Below are 20,503 nucleotides of genomic sequence, written 5' to 3'. Positions count from 1 at the left end.
TAATATTCAGCTCATAATTGTAATAACTTTCATATATCATTAAATAGTATTTATAATAAAAGAAAAAATATACTGATTAAAAAACACACACTCAATGGACTTAACAAATAGTCCTTAGTTATATCATAACCAAACAACAAATAATTTAATGAGCAATATTTAAAAAGGAGAAACAGACATAAGACAAGATTTCTTACCATACTCAAAATGTAGAAATCACAACAAAGAAAAAAGGCGGGGGCAGTTAACTAGTGCAGTAGATAGAGTACCAGCCCTGAAGTCAGGAGGAGATGAGTTCAAATTTGACCAGACACTAAACACTTCCTAGCTGTGTGACCCTGAGCAAATCACTTAACCCCAACTGCCTTAGCAAAGTAAATAAATAAAAAAGAAAAATAGAGAAAAAAAAAAAAAAAGCCTTCAATTATTTCACTAGAGTCTAGTCACCAGCATTTTATTTTGAGATCTAATGGCTTGCTGGTTTTAATGAAATGCTATAATATTATAAATCAGAGAGACTTGGAGAATCTGCTAAATGGGGACAAACAACATAGGGAGGATGCTAAATAATGGGTCTCTGAAAATTTCAAAATAAAATTAACCAGTTTTCGATTACTAATATCATAAAAACCTGCAAATTAAAATACAAGTATCCCACCATTTGACTCTGAAGCCATTCAATCAAAGTTTCTGCTGTTGAGTCAGGGACTTGACATCTCAATCCTTCCTTCTCATCCATTTCCATCACCTCTAGCAAGCCACGAAGATCCTCTATGAGATGCAAGGCACGCAAGCTTCCCATGAATGGGGAGGTTGGAGACTGACAATCAAAAATCCCATTGGAATATTCCAAGGCCTTAGAACCTAAAAAAGTGAAATGAAAGCAATGAAGTTAACATAAATTTAGCTCTTGTAAAGCCAAAAGAAAAATTCTATTTATGACCTTGCTAGGAAATTATTTTATCAGAGTTGTTGAGAAACTCATGGGCTAAAATAATTATATCGTATAAATATCAACACCGTGCCAAACTCCTTCACACAGGTTGCTTAGCAAACAATGAATTTCTGACAAGATAATGAAACCATAAACATCAGATTTGGAAAAGACCTCAAGAATTCATCTAGTTCAACCTCAATCTGATTCAGAAATCCCCATACCACAGTTTTGTACCTTTTCAGTTTTGACTGGTTTGCTTTAACTGATGAGGAACTTAATCTATCAGAAGAGTCCATTCTACTATAGTTCCAATAAAAATCTACCTTCCTACAAATCTCACCTAGCTAATTTACTTATAAAGTTACTAACATTGAGCTGACACTTATGATAATTAGGAAACAATAAGAGAGTAACTAATTGCCCTTGATGAATTCAAATCACCTGGCCCAGATGAACTCTCAGGTTCTAAGGAAAAAAATGGAAAATTAGAGCTATCCTCTCAAAAAAATTTTTTAAAAGGAGGGGGAGGGGAACAGCTAGATGGCACAATGGATAAGAGTAGCAGCCCTAAAGTCAGGAGGTCCTGATTTCAAATCCAAGCTCAGACACTTAACACTTCTTAGCAGTGTGACCCTGGGCAAGTCACTTAACCCCAATTGCCTCAACAACAAAAGTTAGAGAACAGGTCCTACAGAATTTATGACAGTGAGCTTAACTTCAATTCCTGGTTAAATTCTAGATCAGATCAATAAAGCTGAATATCTAGATAGGAAAGTAAAAATTACAAAAAAACAGCATAACTTTATAAGAAGGAGCCGTGTCAAACTGACCTTATTTTTCTATCACTAAACTAGTAGATGAGGGAGTGCTTTGGAGGTAGTTTACCTAGAGCATCTGTAGAGCTTAAAGTTCACCATCAAAAAGTTTGCACTAAGTTAATGAATTTTTTATATTGTTTCCTAATTAGTAGAGAATAAGGAAAATGAAGGCCTGGCTTAGATTTGAGATGCTGTGTAATATACACATTCTCTGACTCAAATATATTAGAAAGAAGATATTGTATGAAGCAAGGATATTTGGCATCCTTAGGATGGGGAGGTGAAGAGTTAGGAGAAAGATTTAGTATTGGAAAGGTAACATCACTATGTAACTTCTGAGGTAAAACAGTTCGAAAGAGCTATACCACAATTATGGCATAGAGATTCCATAAAGAAGTCCAATTCTAAACTTGGGGGAAACATGATGTAATATAGAGAAGATTGATCTTAGAAGAACTGAATTTATATCCCAGCTCCACCACTAACTACTTTTGGGATTCTATGAAGAATACAGAGAAAAGAGGACAAATCACTTTTCCTGACTGGATCTCTTTTTCCCATCTGTACAGAAAGGAAGTTGGAAAATATTCCCAATAATTTTTTGTGGGACAACATTATGGCATGGAAAGGTACCTGAAAGGGAAGGGGAGGGGAGAAAGAGGACAGAGAAATGTGTATTAAAAACTAGGTTAAATCAAGAGCTAATAAGCAATAAAGGAAAGATGACCTCTAAAGTATCAGAATTTGTCCAAGACTGACTACTATGTGGTGAAACTGATCATACCAATAGGCTCTCCTTTTTGACAGAAACTCTTAAACACTGAGTTTGGATTTTTAGAAGCTGGACACTGATCTCACCTGCTATGATACCATCCATCTGCTCCAAAGTTTAAGCCTAATTCTTCTATATGACAGCCCTTCAAATGTTCAAAGGCAGTTATAACATTCTTTCTTCCCCTTGAGTTTTCTCTTCTACAGACCAAACAATCCCTTTTCCTTTAATTGTTACTCATAAAGTATGGCTCTCTCAGGTTTCTCACCATTGTAATCATTCTCCTCCAAGCATCTTTTTCAGTTCTGTCAAAATTTCTCTTAAAATGTGGTACCCACAATTGGACTTTACATTGCAATGGTCAGAAGGATTTGAGAGCAAGACAGGAATATTTTCCAATCTCCTTTTTATACAAATGAGAAAATGGAGATTTAGCCTGGGAAGGTGATTTGTCCAAGACTGGCTCCTATGTGGTGAAACTGGTCAAACCAATGGGATCTCCTCCTTGACAAGAACATTTAAGCACTGAGGCTGGACTTTAGAAGTTGGATACTAATCTCACCTGCTATGATACCATCCATCTGCTCCAAAGCAGCTGCCAGCATATCGCTGGCATCACTCATCATTTTCTAGTTTCTCAGATGAAAAGTCAGGTCACAGTCTAGATCTGAAACAAAAACAACGGTGGGGTTATTAACCGTACTCAGAAAATTATTAACTTCTACTTGAAAAATTATGATTTGTTTTCAGTGCCCTAAGCGAAGGGAAAAGCCCTGATCTAATTTATTCTTATTCATTTATTGGATATTTATTAAAGACCATATGCTATTTTAAAAAGTATTATGCTCAGAGCCAAATAATATTTTTTTTTTACCACTACTACTTTACTAATAATAGTTAATATTTATGTTACTGTTAGGTTAAGTACTTCACGCACATTATTTCCTTTAGGCCTTATCTTACTCTTTTTGTGAGATAGATGCTATTATTGTTCCATTTTCCAAGAAAACTGAAACTGCAAAAGGTTTCTTTTTTTATTTCATTTTTTATGAAAGCTTTTTATTTATAAAACATATGCATGGGTAATCTTTCAACATTGACCTTTGCAAAATCTTCTGTTCCAAATTTTCCCCTCCTTCCCCCAACCCCCTCCCTAGATGGCAGGTAATCCAATACATGTTAAATATGTTAAAATATATGTTCAATCCAATATATGTATACATGTTTATACAGTTATCTTGCTGCACAAAAAAAATTGGATCAAGAAGGAAAAAAAACTGAGAAAGAATACAAAATGCAAGCAAACAATAACAGAAAAAGTGAAAATGCTATGTTGTGATCCACACTCAGTTCCCACAGTCCTCTCTCTGGGTACAGATGGCTTTCTTCTTTACAAGACCACTGAAACTGGCCTGAATCATCTTATTGGAGAAGAGACACATCTATCAGCATTGATTATTGTATAATCTTGTTGTTGTCATGTACAATGATCTCCTGGTTCTGCTTATTTCACTTAGTATCAGTCATATAAGTCTCCCTAGACCTCTCTAAAATCATATTAACTGCAAAAGGTTAAATAGCTTGCCCAGGCTCAGCACAAGAAGAATCAGACTTTGAAATAATGTAAAATTAACCTGAGAAGGAAATCAAAATTGCAAACAGACAAAAACAGAGGGATTGGAAATTAGCCTAAGCTTAAGCCTTCTTGATTCTGACAGCATTTCAATCTAGTTGGTAATTTCTTTCTGTAAGTGTAATCCCATCCTGATAAACACACAGAACTATTAAGTCTTTCTAACATTTTAGAGCAAGAAGGTCAAGATCAGCCAAACACCAAGTTTTTACATTTTAATATACAATAAAACTTTATTTTAAAATTTAAAAACTATGTATAGTTCTAAGGCAGTCTAAAAACAGGTGGCTAGGATTTGTCCCTCTGGCTGGACTAGACCTCAGTTTACCCATCCCTGTGTTAGGGCATTAATTCTCAAATAATTTAGTTTAAGGACCTCTTAAAATTTACTCTTAAAAATTGAGAACTTTTTGTCATTACTTTCTCAAGATATATACCTAATAGTGGGATCTGTGAATCAAAAGATATGAACAGCTGAGTAGCCTTCTTTGCATAATTCCAAATTGTTTTCCAGAATGGTTGCACTAATTCACAACTTGTATATTGTTGTGACTGTTTATTTTCTTTTTTTTAATTATAGCTTTTTATTTACAAGACATATGCATGGATAATTTTTCAGCATTGACCCTTGCAAAACCTTCTGTTCCAACTTTTCCCCTCCTTTCCCCCATCCCCTCTCCCAGATGGCAGGTAGACCAATACATGTTAAATATGTTAAAGTATATGTTAGATACAATCTATGTATACATATCCATACAGTTATTTTGCTGCACAAGAAGAATCAGAATTTGAAATAATGTAAAATTAACCTGAGAAGGAAATCAAAATTGCAAACAGACAAAAACAGAGGGATTGGAAATGCTATGTTGTGATTCACACTCATTTTCCCGAGTTCTTTCGCTGGATGTAGCTGGTTCTATTCATTATTGAACAAATGGACCTGATTTGTTTCATCTCATTGTTGAAGAGGGCCACATCCATCAGAATTGATCATCATATAGTATTGTTGTTGAAGTATATATAATGATCTCCTGGTCCTGTTCATTTCACTCTGCATCAGTTCATGTAAGTCTCTCCAAGCCTTTCTGAAATCCTCCTGCTGGTCATTTCTTACAGAACAATAATATTCCATAACATTCATATACCACAATTTATTCAGCCATTCTCCAACTGATTGTCTATTTATTTTCACAAACACTCCAAGTTTCACTGTTTTTGTCTTTTGCCATCTTTCCCACTTTTTTGAGTACGAGGGGAAGTCACAGGAGTTGTTTTGATTTAAGCTTCCCTTATTATTAATGACTGGAAATTTTCATTCATATGGTTACTAAGAATTTCTTCAAATCCCTTTAATGCCTCTCCTAATAGAAAACAACTGGATTCTCATCTGTTTTTGTATTCAATCTGTTGTGATATGTTATTTTGACTGTGAAGTACAGAAGATGGCGGAGAGGAGGCTCACAGTTGCATAAGCTCCGCGCTTTCTCTCACTATCCACTTCATTACAAGCCTCTGAATCAATGCTTGACTGAAAAAAACCCACAAATAGTTACCAAGAGAAGCCATCCTTGAGATCCGCCAAGAAAGGTCTGTCTTTCCTGGAGGGCTGGGGCGGTTTTAGATCGGGCGCAGGCGGCGGGCAGCGGCAGTGAGAGCACAGGAGCAGACTGCAGAGGGGGTGGGGAGTGATCGTAGCCGTCTCTGCGGGGAGAGCTTTGCTACAGGTTTGGAACCTGCAGCAAGTCAGCAGCCCAGCAGAGAAGCTAAAAACACCGGGGCTGAAGAATACAACCGCAAACAGCTGGAGTCTCTCAGGACCTGGCCGCCCCCCCCTTCCCCCCCCTCAGTGACTCAGCACGCTTTGGGATCTCAGAGCGCAGGCGCAGCACAGTCCTGCTAGTGCCTCACTGCTGCCCCCTGCAGTCTGTAGAGGAAGCTCGATAACACACCCAGCCCCCCCCCCCCCAAAGAAAGACTCCAGTTTTTTCTGTTTTTCTTTGGTAGTTTGTCTCTGATTAATAGACAGAATGAGCAAGAAGCTGAAGAGGACTTTAACCCTTGACAGCTTCTACACAGATAGAGAGCAGACTCTAAATCCTGAGGAGACTAAAAACAGGCAGTCCCCAGGTGAATCCCCAAAAGAGGAGATCGTCTGTTCCTCAGCACAGATGAACCTCATAGAAGTGATTAAAAAGGCTCTCACAAGGGAGCTAGAAGAAAAATGGGGAAAGCAGAGTGAGGCTTGGCATAAGGAGAGAGAAGCTTGGGAAAAGGAGAGGGAGGCTTGGCAAAAGAGCCTGGAGAAAGTTAAAGAGAGAGTGGATAAAGAAGTAAAATCCTTGAAAAATAGGATTAGTGAACTGGAAACAGAAAACAGCTCTCTAAAAAACAAAATTGGCGAAATGGAAAAAAATTCCACAGAACAAAAGAACTCAATTGGACAATTAGAGAAAGATTTTAAAAAAGTGAGTGAAGAGAATACTTCACTGAAAATCAGAATTGAACAAGTGGAATTGAATGACTCGAGGAGACAAGAAGAATCAGTCAAGCAAATCCAAAAAAATCAAACAATGGAGAAAAATGTGAAATACCTTCTGGGGAAGACAACAGACCTGGAAAACAGATCCAGGAGAGACAATCTGAGAATCATTGGACTCCCAGAAAAACATGATGAAAAAAAGAGCCTGGACACTGTCTTCCAGGAAATTATCAAAGAGAACTGCCCAGAAGTCATAGGAACAGAGGAAAAAATAAACATTGAAAGGATTCATCGATCACCCACTGAAAGGGATCCTAAAATCAAAACACCAAGGAATATAGTGGCCAAATGCCAGAACCCTCAGATGAAGGAAAAAATATTGCAAGCGGCTAGAAAAACCCAATTCAAGTATCAAGGAGCCACAATAAGGATCACCCAGGATCTGGCAGCATCCACATTAAAAGATCGAAGGGCCTGGAATATGATATTCCGAAAGGCTAAGGAACTTGGTATGCAACCAAAAATAACTTACCCAGCGAGAATGAGCATCTTTTTCCAGGGAAGAAGATGGACATTCAACGAAGTAAGCGAATTTCATCTATTTCTGATGAAAAAACCAGAACTTAACAAAAAGTTTGATCTACAAATATAGAACTCAAGAGAAATCTAAAAAGGTAAAGATTAATCTTGGGAACTATATTTTGACTATATAGATGTATAAAGAATACATGTATACCTTGTTCTAGAAATTGATGTGGAAAGGACATTGTACCAGAAAAAGGGTAAAGTGGGGGTAGTACATCTCATGAAGAGGCATAGGAAACCTATTATATCTGAGAGAAAGAATGGAGGGGGATGAATATAGTGGGTATCTTACTGCCTTCAGAATTGGCTGTAAGTGAAAAATCTTAAGACATATTCAATCTATGGTGAAACTTCTCCCATCTCATTGAAAAGTGAGAAGGGAAAAGTGGAAAGGGAAGGAATAAGCTAAGCGGAAGGGAATACGGGAACTGGGAGGGAAAGGGGTAAGATAGGGGGAGGAACTCTAAGGCGGGGGGAGGGACACTAAAAAGGGAGGGCTGTGAGAAGCAAGGGGCGCTCACAAGCTTAATACTTGGAAGGGGGGGAAAGGGGAAAGAAGGGAGGAAAGCATAAACCGGGGTTAACAAGATGGCAAGTAATACAGAATTGGTCATTCTAACCATAAATGTGAACGGGGTAAACTCCCCCATAAAGAGGAAGCGGTTAGCAGAATGGATTAAAAGCCAGAATCCTACAATATGTTGTTTACAGGAAACACACCTGAAGTGGGGAGATACATGCAGGTTAAAGGTAAAAGGTTGGAGCAAAATCTACTATGCTTCAGGTGAAGTCAAAAAAGCAGGGGTAGCCATCCTGATCTCAGATCAAGCTAAAGCAAAAATTGACCTAATTAAAAGAGATAAGGAAGGGCACTATATCTTGCTAAAGGGTAGCATGGATAATGAAGCACTATCTATATTAAACATATATGCACCAAGTGGGGTAGCATCTAAATTCTTAAAAGAGAAACTAAGAGAGCTGCAAGAAGAAATAGACAGTAAAACTATAATAGTGGGAGATCTTAACCTTGCACTCTCAGAATTAGATAAATCAAACCACAAAATAAATAAGAAAGAAGTCAAAGAGGTAAATAGAATACTAGAAAAGTTAGATATGATAGATCTCTGGAGAAAATGTAATGGAGACAGAAAGGAATACACTTTCTTTTCAGCAGTTCATGGAACCTATACAAAAATTGACCATATATTAGGACATAAAAACCTCAAACTCAAATGTAGTAAGGCAGAAATAGTAAATGCATCCTTTTCAGACCACGATGCAATGAAAATTACATTCAACAAAAAAGCAGGGGGAAGTAGACCAAAAAATAATTGGAAACTAAATAATCTCATACTAAAGAATGATTGGGTGAAACAGCAAATCATAGACATAATTAATAACTTCACCCAAGAAAACGATAATAATGAGACATCATACCAAAATGTATGGGATGCAGCCAAAGCGGTAATAAGGGGAAATTTCATATCTCTAGAGGCCTATTTGTATAAAATAGAGAAAGAGAAGGTCAATGAATTGGGTTTGCAATTAAAAATGCTAGAAAAGGAACAAATTAAAAACCCCCAGTCAAACACTAAACTTGAAATTCTAAAAGTAAAAGGTGAGATCAATAAAATTGAAAGTAAAAAAACTATTGAATTGATTAATAAAACTAAGAGTTGGTTCTATGAAAAAACCAACAAAATAGACAAACCCTTAGTAAATCTGATTAAAAAAAGGAAAGAGGAAAATCAAATTGTTAGTCTTAAAAATGAAAAGGGAGAACTCACCACTAACGAAGAGGAAATTAGAGCAATAATTAGGAGTTACTTTGCCCAACTTTATGCCAATAAATTCGACAACTCAAATGAAATAGAAAAATACCTCCAAAAATACAGCTTGCCCAAACTAACAGAGGAAGAAGTAAATATCCTAAACAGTCCCATCTCAGAAAAAGAAATAGAACAAACTATCAATCAACTCCCTAAGAAAAAATCCCCAGGACCAGATGGATTTACATGTGAATTCTACCAAACATTTAAAGAACAATTAACTCCAATGTTATATAAACTATTTGAAAAAATAGGGATTGAAGGAGTCCTACCAAACTCCTTTTATGACACAGATATGGTACTGATACCTAAACCAGGTAGGCTGAAAACAGAGAAAGAAAATTATAGACCAATCTCCCTAATGAATATTGATGCTAAAATCTTAAATAAAATATTAGCAAAAAGATTACAGAAAATTGTCACCAGGACTGTGAAGTACATAGAGAAAAGCCAGTCTCATACTGATAATGTAGTTAGAAAGGGAAGAATGATTTTAATAGGCAACAATGTCTCAGGATCATTATGAAAATAATTTGACATCACCAGGGCCCAAGGATCATACTTTGAGAACTACTATTTTAGAGGATTCTGTTGGAATCATTGAAAGCACATGGGTTATAAAATACATGGAAAAGATGATATGAAGAATTATTAGAAAATTTGGATGACTTAATATAATGGGAAAAGACAAAATGAAAATACAAATCTATGATTAAAATAACACAAATGAAAATATGGGAAGATAACTATGCAAATTAAATTCAATGATCAATTTTGATTCCAGAAAATTAATGAGGAAACTGCCTTTTACTTCCCTCCCTTTGGTAGAGATGTGGTAAATTCTAGGTATGGAATTTTGTATACTCTGTCAGATGCTTTTACTGGGTTTTGACTGTTTTTCTTTGTTATAAAGAAAGGTCTAATGGGAAGAATTGTAGAGATGGAAATTTGCAATCTAAAAGGGAATTTTAAAAAAAATCCAAAATATTACTATGACATTTAAAATAAAAAAGAGTCATCCTTCAATAGGTAAGTGGTCAAAATAAGTAGAGCTTGATTCTTTGCTAGGAGAGGTGTTCTGTCATGGCTTTTGAAAAAGATGTAGTCATTATAATGAGACATCAGAAAGTTCCATAAATTATCTTAAATAAGCAGATCTGGATGACAAGTCAATCCATTTGCAATCTAAAAGGGAATTTTAAAAAAATTAAAAAAACAAGTCAATCCATGATTCAGAGAAAGTGTTGCATTTATGAATGAGGTGAATTGAGCCTTCTCAAAAAGAGAAGTGTTGAAGCATCAAATAGGGATGTGGGCTGATAGCTTGACCAGGGTATAAAACAAAACATTTTCTTCCTCTTTCAGCTGTAACATTATAATTTTAGTTAAGAAAGCTTCCCCTCTTTGGGCCCAAGTTTAAAAAGGGGGTTAATGCTAAGTTATAGATTTTTCCCCCTACTGAAAAAATTAGAATAATTTTGTGCCTAATGACACTTCTACCTCTAAAACTATTCTATGCTTCTATGAGTCTATAAGAATGCCTAAAAATTTAGGGATAAGTATTTGTGTCTGTTTCTAAACAGCTGAATCTCATCTCTTCTTCAAACTTCACAAAAAGATATGCACAAAAAAGACATTGTGGTTAACATTAGTTTCTCCATAGCACCTTTACATTAGATAAGATGGCAAAAGATAGGAACAGTCATTGCTTGTGGAAAAATAGCCAAATAATATATCTTATATGGAGAAATAAGAGCACAGAGTTAGAGTAAAATCACTTGTGTAAGAGCACAATGCAAATCAGTGGCAATCAAGCTTAGAAAAGAATATTCAAACTTCACAATCACAAACTTCACACAACTCAAGCCCAAATTCCTATTTTTCAAGGAAGGAAATTGGAAAGAAAAAATTTCCATTTGGAACAGCTGGCTATTTCATTTATTTTAACAGATTAAACTTGGGCCCAAAGAGGGGAAGCTTTCTTAACTAAAATTATAATGTTACAGCTGAAAGAGGAAGAAAATGTTTTGTTTTATACCCTGGTCAAGCTATCAGCCCACATCCCTATTTGATGCTTCAACACTTCTCTTTTTGAGAAGGCTCAATTCACCTCATTCATAAATGCAACACTTTCTCTGAATCATGTTTGAAGAATTGACTTGTCATCCAGATCTGCTTATTTAAGATAATTTATGGAACTTTCTGATGTCTCATTATAATGACTACATCTTTTTCAAAAGCCATGACAGAACACCTCTCCTAGCAAAGAATCAAGCTCTACTTATTTTAACAGATGGCTAACCTGAGACACATTTCATGTACTATGAGATCGGAGGTGTGGGGAACACTGGCCTAATTACTGCTTGGGCTATTTCTAACAGTAAAAGGAACTTGAGCCTTGACTCCAACCTTTTGCAGGCACCAATTTAATTTCAGTGGGAAAAAAACCCAAAGTACATTTCTATTCTATATGACTGGTAAGACCATTTATGGATTGAAGAAGGCTAAAGCAGTTAAGGTAAAAAGTATTGATGCTAATATGCTGCTGGGAGCTATTTTATTTCCAGAGTATGAAACATGAGACCAAGGAATAGCCTTATTTAGTTTAGGTGTATTCTTTTTTTTTTTTTTAATTTTAATAGCTTTTTATTTACAAGTTATATGCATGGGTGATTTTACAGCATTGACAATTGCCAAACCTTTTGTTCCAATTTTTCCCCTTCTTCCTCCCACTCCCTCCCCTAGATGGCAAGATGACTAATACATGTTAAATATATTAGAGGATAAATTAAATATAAAATAAGTATACATGTCCAAATTAGGTGAACTATTAATAATAATGACAGCACTGGCATTTTACAAAATTTTCTACTTTTCAGAGGGATTCCATAATCAATCATGTCAACTAAACCTTGCAATACCTCCATGAGGTATGCCAGTCTGGTATTATTTTCTCTATCTGTGAATTAACAAACTAAGAATCAGAAAAATGAAGCAACTTGCCAAGGTCATATAATTAATTAATTAGTGGTAGAGCTAGGACTACAACTATGTCCCCTTACTTTTGTCCTTAGAACCTTAGAAGGCAAGATTTTTTCATTACTCTCAAAACTATGATATTCCTCTGGGAATGGGCCTACAAAAGTAGGAAATATTTTTCTCAACTATGAAGAAGTGATATTTTTAACAATCAAAAATTAAGAGTTCATTGTGTTTGCTTAAATTTGTTTACAACAGCAAAATAACAAAAACACACCCCAAATTAAAAATAAAGTAGATTGGACATTAAAGGATTAAAAGATATCATCAGTTTCTAACCTAGTAATCAGAAAAAAAAGAAACAAAGCAAGAAAACATTAAGAAGCAATCATATGTCCACTAAAACAACAAAGATAACTTTTAAAATGAATTCTAATGTTGGCAAAGCCTTGGGAAAAAAGTGCTTTTCTAATGTATTAGGATGTATTAATTACATTAATAATTAGGACTGCAGATTGCTGCAAACATTTTGGAGATGTTGACATTGTAACAACTTTGACAAAACACCTTTATATCTTTTGATTGCCCCTAAAAAGAGGATAAGTTGTTCTATCTGTACTAAATCCTCTATTTGTAATTAGCAAAAAAAATTTAATATGCAATATATATGTGCAATATGAAATATATAATATGGAATATTAATTTATTAGAACTGGGTTTGTTTTTTTTTTTTTAATCTAGACTTCTGGCTTCTTGGTTCTAGAGAACTCCCAATATGTAAACCCCTCATCTGGTAGTACAGATCAGTAACTTATTTTCTTAAAGAGTTGCCTTGGGCACTTGTGAGATCATGGATCTGAATGAGATGAGATCTTAAATTTGAGAACTCAAATCAACAAGCACTTATTTTTATTTATTAAACATTTATAAACGTTTTCTATGTGCCAGGCACCATACAAAAAAAAAGAAAAAATTATACATTATTCTTTGCCCTCATAAGTTCATAGAGACAACATGCAAAGAACTATATATAAACAACATTTATAAAGGGCAAATTAATAATAATCCTAAATCTAAAAGCACTAGCATTAAAGAAAATCAGGAAAAGCTTCCTATAGAAAGTAGGTCGTTAGCTGGGCTAGACAGGGAAAGGAAGAGATGGAGATAAGGATGAAGCCAATTCCAGACCTGGTTAAGGCTGGTGAAAATGGAGACTCTAGAGATAGTTTTGTGCAAGGAACAGTCAGGGGAGGCCAGTGTCACTGAATCACAGAAAACTGGAAGGGTAGGAAGGAGCCAAGTGATGAATAACTTTAGAAGCCAGAAAATTCTATATTTTATCTTGGAAATAATAAGGAATTACTGGATTTTATTATTTATTAGGAATCATCTAGTTCAAACTCCCCATCCCATCTCAGTCCCATTTTACAAATAAGAAAACTGAAGATCAAAGAAGTTAAAGGATTTTCCTGGAGTCATAAGTAACAGAACTAGTATAATACTTTAAAGAATTGATACCAAAAAACTGCATTCCTTTCCAGACTCATGGGGAATTCCAATACTTTTGGCTTGGTTTTCCTCCTTCTTTTATTTTTTTAATACTAGTCTATATTTTTTATATAGAAACATACATCAGTTCTGATTCTGTTTCTTTAAATCTTCATCATCTCATATGGATTATGTATTTCTATATTTTATATTGATTAGCTTCTCTTTTTTTTTTTTTTAAAGCATTTAAGTCTTATCTGACTCTTCATGACCTCATTTGGAATTTTCTTAAAGTGGTTTGCCATTTCCTTCTCCTACTTTTAAAGGCTAAAACAGTCGGGGTAGGATTTTTGTACTTTGTTTGGTATGGGGTTTTTTTGACTTGATTGCTTTTGATGACAATTTTACAATATGCAATAAACCAAATAACTTTAAGAAATAAGGTGTCAGTGCAGCAGACATAATAAATCATCTTAGGGTGTATCCCAGGCAAGACCATTTGGAATAGTCTTGAATTAGAAACAGCTTTCCTAAGGAGAGAAATCCACCCTGGGTGTGGTGACTCCAGAGTTGGCAGGACATCCTCACCCCTCCTTCCTTGGCCCTCCCCAGCTATGAGCTCAGTGAATGACTTACTGAAATTTAGCTCAGACTGCCTGCTCAGGCTCTCAGGCAGAGAGGGACCAAGAAAGAACATATCAACTATTCATAGGAATACTTTATCTCCCAAATTTTCCATTTCTCATTTTAGGTGAGATGTTTCTTCCTAGATTTACTTCAAAGTTCAGGCACAAATCTAAGGCTAATAAACAGGAGAAGAAAAACCTCCAGGAAGAGACGGATCCCCTCTCCCCTCTCTTACCCAACAGACTGGCTACATTGGCCTAAATGTAGTATCCTGGCTCTAAAAGCAGGATGAAACTCTTCCCATACATTAATTAGTCACATATTTCTCAGTGAGTGCTGAAATGAAAAGTCTCAGAATATATGAGAAATATACAGAAATGAATTTCAAAAACCTAGTTTCATTAAATATAGAAAGGAATTCTTTTCTAAATATAAAACATCTAAGAAAATAGAAGGAGAGATACTAAGGGAGTAACACCAACGACCTAATTTGGACTATGCCTAGAGTTTCACATAGTTAGAAGCTAGAGCAGCAACAGAAGTGAACTGTGTTTTTCCCCCCAAAATATACGTGTGGACAATTCTTTAACATTATCCCTTGCAAAACCCTGTGTTTTAATTCTTCCCCCCTCCTTTCCCCACACCCTTCCCTAAATGGCAAGTAGTCCAATATATGTTCAACATGGTAAAAATATATTAAATCCAATATATGCATACATATTTATACAATTATCATGCCACACAAGAGAAAAAGTGAAGCAAAGTAAAATGCAAGCAAACAACAACAAAAAGAGAATGCTATATTGTGAATCACACTCAGTTCCCACAGTCCTCTCTCTGAGTGTAGATGGCACTCTTCATCACTGAATAATTGGAACTGGTTTGAATCATCTCATTGTTAAAGAGAACCATGTCCATCAGAATTAATCATCATATAATCTTGTTGCTGTGTATAACTGTAATGTTCTGGTTATCTTTCTGGAGGTCTCAGGACCTGCCTTGGTTTCAGCAGAATAATCACTAAGAGAATAGTAGGGGATAAAGTCCAAAGTCTTTATTATCTCCTTCACAGTCTGTCTCCTCTGCCTGAGGCCAGGCTAGCTTTCTATAGGTCCTCTGGAATGGGTCTTGGTTTCAGTGGAGGAATGCAGAAGGCAGGAGAGACACCAGTATGTCTTCTTCCCAGATTTCTTAGCTCTTATATATATAAGTACATACTTATATACTATATATACTCTTATATATATATATATATACTTATAAGTACATCATCTTAGATGTCAATCTTGTAGAACTATACTAAACACATGTAAACCAGACAATCGTTGTCTTAATCCCACTGAGTTAACACCTTGTTCAAGCAGGCTTCTCCCAAGTCCTGCTTTTTACAATATAATGATCTCCTGGTTCTGCTCATTTCACTGAGCATGTGGATTATTTGTTCCTGACCCATGGCAGAGCATTCTGACCTTGTATTGTTCTGTTCAGTGACAGTCAGATATACTGTAACTATAAGTTACATTTTGGTCTTCTTCAAGAACGAACAGCCAACACCATAGCTTATTATCAGAATGTCCTTAGAAGAGTCACTTAACTTCCATGTGAGGCAATTTCCTCAAGTATAAAATAAGGGTGGCCTCTGTGTTTCCTTCCAGTCCTAATTCTATGATTCTATAATCCTCCCCACTTACCTAGCTGAGCCTCTTCTTACTCTCATTCCTTCAACAGGCCCAGATTGGCTCAGAGTGAACATAAATACTATTGTTTTGTTTTTGGCCAGAAACCTTTGAAGGTCTTTCCCAAAGTTGTTTTTGATTAGATTTTTAAAAAAAAATGTTTTTTCAACCATTCTTTGCCTCATATCTTACTTAGTTTTAATCACTCTTTGGGCATTGCCTCAGTCAAATTGAGACCTGTTCAAGACCTTAACTTAAAAAGGTCAAGGTCTCTCCCTGTATAGGGGCCATCTCTGATTATCCTGATCTATTAATTAATGTAATTATTAATTAATTAGTTAATTCTAACTAGATTGGTGGTGGTTGTTAAAAGGTTGAGAAGGTTGGTTAAGAGTTGAAAACAAACTTTTCAAAATATATTTTAAAATATTATTTAAAATGCATTTTGTATTGTTTGCTATACCTGACATTTGTGTAACTTCTTATATATTTACATAATATATAAATATTATATATATATACATATATAATATAAAACTAGATATCTATAATTTTAGTTCCCAGAAGAACTATTTCTAATATCTTTCATGTTAACATAATTTCATGTTCACACCAGGGACTCAATAAATATTTACTGATCAACTCAGATGATCCCATGAAGAGACAGGCCATCTGTATAAATACAACATGAAAAGGGCAGGGAAGGGAGGTTAGAAAAATAACAGAAAAGGCTTCCACCAAGAGTCACTAAGTCCGTGATACAGAGCCTTAAGGAGACACACATAAGACAAATTAATTGTATTGAAACATATACATCAGAAAAGTCATTTTTCTTGTTCACAAAAATACTGGGCCAGAAGAGAAGGTTTAATTTAGGAAACATTTAGCAAAACAAAATGGCAGGAGATGAGAGCTCAAAATGAAAAGGGGTGTGATACTAATTCAGACTCATATTTACTATAGGAAAGACTGTCACTTGTCCAAAATAGAATGTTAAGTCTTTAAGGGAAGGAATGGTATTTTTTTACTTTGATTTCATCCCCAATATCTGGCACTGCCTAATGCATACATATTCCTTAATAAAAGCTTTTTGATTGACCCTCTCCTTTTTAAAAAAAAAACAAAACTGGTAGAAGATCCATGAGTGTTAAATGTAACATTTTTTTCAAACTGTTTTGATGTATCGATCAGTTTTGCTTTTTCCTCTTTTTAAAAATTCTGTTATGAGAAAAATAAAATAAAATTCTGGTATGAGGGATGGTTCTTTGGGAAAGAGGAAATGGAAGGATATTGGGAGAAATTTAGGCAATACCAGAAAATACATATATTAAGAAAAATAGAAAAGACTGACTTCCTGCTTTTGCAGATAAAAAAAAAAAAATTAAACTCAAGCCTAAAATCCTCTCAGGAATAGGTAGCAGAACCAGTATTTTAACCTGTATCCAAATACAATGCTCTTTCTGTACATGTTGAAGTTGCTAACTTGAGTTATACCATTTGAGATCAGAGTTGTGCTTCATACAGGAGATACCAATAACCTACATTTACCTAGAACATTCTACATCTATCTACTACAGATGGGTGGACAAAGCACTTGAAGGAATAAAGCATCTCCTAGTTTTATGTTCTATACTGACAATAAGTCTTCTTTTAAAAATCACATTCATTACAGTCTTTTGCAACAAGTTTAAACCACCTAACCTCTCTCTTTGGCCAATCCAAACTCATAGTTAATCAGGCAAGTTCTCAGACCAGGGAATTGCATATTTAGTGGATGCCCAGAAAAAAAAATTGTGGCATCTAAGACATTCAGAAACCTAAGTTAGGTGCCCCTAAAGAATACTTTTATGGGAAAATTATTTTACTCCATCTTTTGCTAAATACAAGCGTATACTGATCACATGCTAGCACACTGAGGAATTTTTAGCATGAACATATAAGTTGAATGTATGTTTGATAGTCTATAATTGATACTGATATTAGAAAGTTTGAGTAAGACAAACATTCCAGACACATTAGCATAAACTTCCAGACTTTTGCTATGGAAAATGAATCTTGTCAAGAAATGCATAGAGATTTTGTAGACCTATCCCAAGAAAATAACTTTCTAATTACAGTAGATTTCTCGAAGGAGGGATAAAAGTATTCTTAGTTTCATCACAATCCCTTTTCTTAAGCCATCAACTTTGCAGGTATTGTAATCAACAAATTACCAGGTACAATGATTTCTAGAGCAGCCAGTTGATGCAGTGATTAGAGTACTCAGTCTGGAGTCAGGAAAATCTGAGTTCAAATATGGCCTCAGAGAGTTACTAGTTGTGTTACCTTGTTTGCCTCAGTTTCCTCATCTGTAAACTGAGCTAGAAAAGGAAATGGCAAACCAGTCCAGTATCTTTGCCAAGAAAACAGGATCACAAAGTTGGATATGACTGAAAAGACTGAGCAACAACAACAGAATGACAACTAACACAACAAACCTACACATTTGCCTCAATTTATTTTAAAGAGCAGGAACATTACCAGAATGGTATTATCACACCTTAATGCAACTATTTCTCTTAAAAGGATGGTCTCTACCACTAAAGACATTTTAAAGTGAATATAGACTGAGCAATTATCTCATCATTCATTGTTCATAGGATTACAGAATTTGGCACTGAAGAGACCTTAAAAAATCATAAAATCCAATCAACCAACAAGCAGTGATTACACATGTGCCATGTGCCAAGCACTATGAGAAGTGCTGCATTCAAATCCTCATTTTATTGATAAGAAAAAGTGGCTAGGATGAGAAACAATTTGTCTAGAATCACTCTGCTAGAGTCAGCATTTGAACCCCAATCTTTTGTGTTCAAATCTACTACTCTCTCCCCTGCAGGGCATGTTTCAACAAAAAAGGAGTCAGTCCACAGAAAAATAGGGGGGCAACTATGGGAAGACTTAATAGAAACATTTGGAGCTACACTTAGCTGAGGACACATAGGATAAACAATGAAAGTAATACTTATTCCAGAACCCAACTGCCAAAATGAAATCATTATGCTTAAAACAGAACTAACTTTAAAGGATACCATCTCCTACTCTTTCTTAATTAAAGAATTAAACTGGCAAACACCTATCCCTATATAAAACATCTTTAGTGGTAAAGACCATCCTTTTAAGATAAATGGTTGTATTAAGGCATAATAATACCAATTCTGATAATGTTCCTACTCGTTAAAATAAATTGAGGCAAATGCAGTTCCACTGTGTTAGAAATCATTCTGTTGTTATTGCTCAGGCTTTTCAGTCATACTCAACTTTGTGGTCCCCATTTGGAGTTTTCTCAGCCAAGTTATTGGACTAGTTTGCCATTTCCTTTTCTAGCTCAGTTTACAGATGAAGAAAGTGAGGTAAGCAAGGTAACACAGCTAGTAATTATCTGAGGCCAGACTTGAACTCAGGTTTTCCTGACTCCAGTCTGGATGCTCTAATCATTGAGCCAACTAGCTGCCCTAAAAATCACTTTATCTGGTAATATGTTGATTACAATACTATACCAGGTATTAGCGGTAAATGTAAGAGGTAAAAACAGAATGAAACATCCAACATATACCAATATATTCATAATGATGCTGTATATGTCAATAAAGAAATGGAGACCAAAGGGTATCCACCAATTAGGAAATTACTTAAGCTGCGGCCTATTAATGGTCAGTAAGAAATTTAGAATATGAGGAATGCAAAAACCATGGAAAAGATCTGGATGAACCAATAGGGAATAAAGGAACAATCTACACAATGGGCCAATTAACAAAATGATTGAACAGTAAAGAAAGCCATATTCCGAGTAACTGTGATAACTAATCTTGGTTACACAGGCCAGACAGTGAAACAAATCACTCTTTTTTCAGAAGAAGAGAAAATATTGTCTAGATCGTGAGATGCAGTCATTGAAACCACTGTTTTCATTTTATTGATTTTTTATCATAAGGAAATGCTTGGTTGAAGCGGGGAGAGGATGAATATTACATCCAGATGTAACAAAGGCTATCAACAAAACTTAAAAATTACACACTTTATTAGCTAAGGGCTCAGGGAGATGTTGGGGAATAAGATAGGGTGTGTGCTGCAATGAAATGTTAATGGTTGTGGTTGTTTTAAACTGATGCTAGAGTAGGTATATTAGTTACACTGTGTAGCTGGCGCACAATTATTTCACAGCAACAAAAGATTATCATATTAAAAGCTTTGAATAATCCTTGCCATTTCTTACTGATATTCAAGGCAACAATTATAAGTCCTGTAATTCCAAAAAAGGTCAAGGCTGCCATCAAAAACTTGTGTTTTAGTCATGTAAATAAGACTTGAGACAAGTAAAAACTTCCTAGCTAGGGAAAATATACATGGTGGATGAATGTAACAATAATTTCAGTAATTTAAGATGTATAGTTAAATTTAATTCAACTCAACAATCATTTATTAAGCACTAATGTCAGGGACTCAGGAAACAAAGATAAAATGCATTATTTTTGAAGGAATCTGAACCTAAAACAAGGAATAGACACATCATACAAATTAAGATGTAATAAAGAAGAGAGCTACAGCAGAAGGAATCAATCAAAGCTTCTTGTGCTGATGTGGTCGTTAAAGGAAGCAAAAGACTAACAGGTGGAGACATAGTATGTCCCAAGCCCATTG

At 35.2% G+C, this 20,503-nt stretch overlaps 1 protein-coding gene across 9 annotated transcripts in view; it reads right to left on the bottom strand.

Moving 5' to 3' along the window:
• Window positions 1-20,503, bottom strand: part of PPFIBP1 (PPFIA binding protein 1) — a 245,262-nt gene that overhangs the window by 106,691 nt on the left and 118,068 nt on the right. For all 9 annotated transcript variants that reach the window (XM_051961098.1, XM_051961100.1, XM_051961101.1 and 6 more), the window contains 2 exons: window positions 3,090-3,194; window positions 659-864 (listed from right to left, as the gene is read on the bottom strand). In XM_051961098.1, the coding sequence (XP_051817058.1) occupies window positions 659-864; window positions 3,090-3,153 (270 nt within the window). In that variant the 5' untranslated portion in view covers window positions 3,154-3,194. The remainder of the gene's footprint in view (window positions 1-658; window positions 865-3,089; window positions 3,195-20,503) is intronic.

Source organism: Antechinus flavipes, chromosome 5 (assembly GCF_016432865.1).
Source record: "Antechinus flavipes isolate AdamAnt ecotype Samford, QLD, Australia chromosome 5, AdamAnt_v2, whole genome shotgun sequence".
In the NCBI taxonomy this organism is placed as follows: domain Eukaryota; kingdom Metazoa; phylum Chordata; class Mammalia; order Dasyuromorphia; family Dasyuridae; genus Antechinus; species Antechinus flavipes.
Note: the sequence above shows the minus strand (reverse complement) of the source record. Positions and strands in the feature narration are given on the sequence as shown.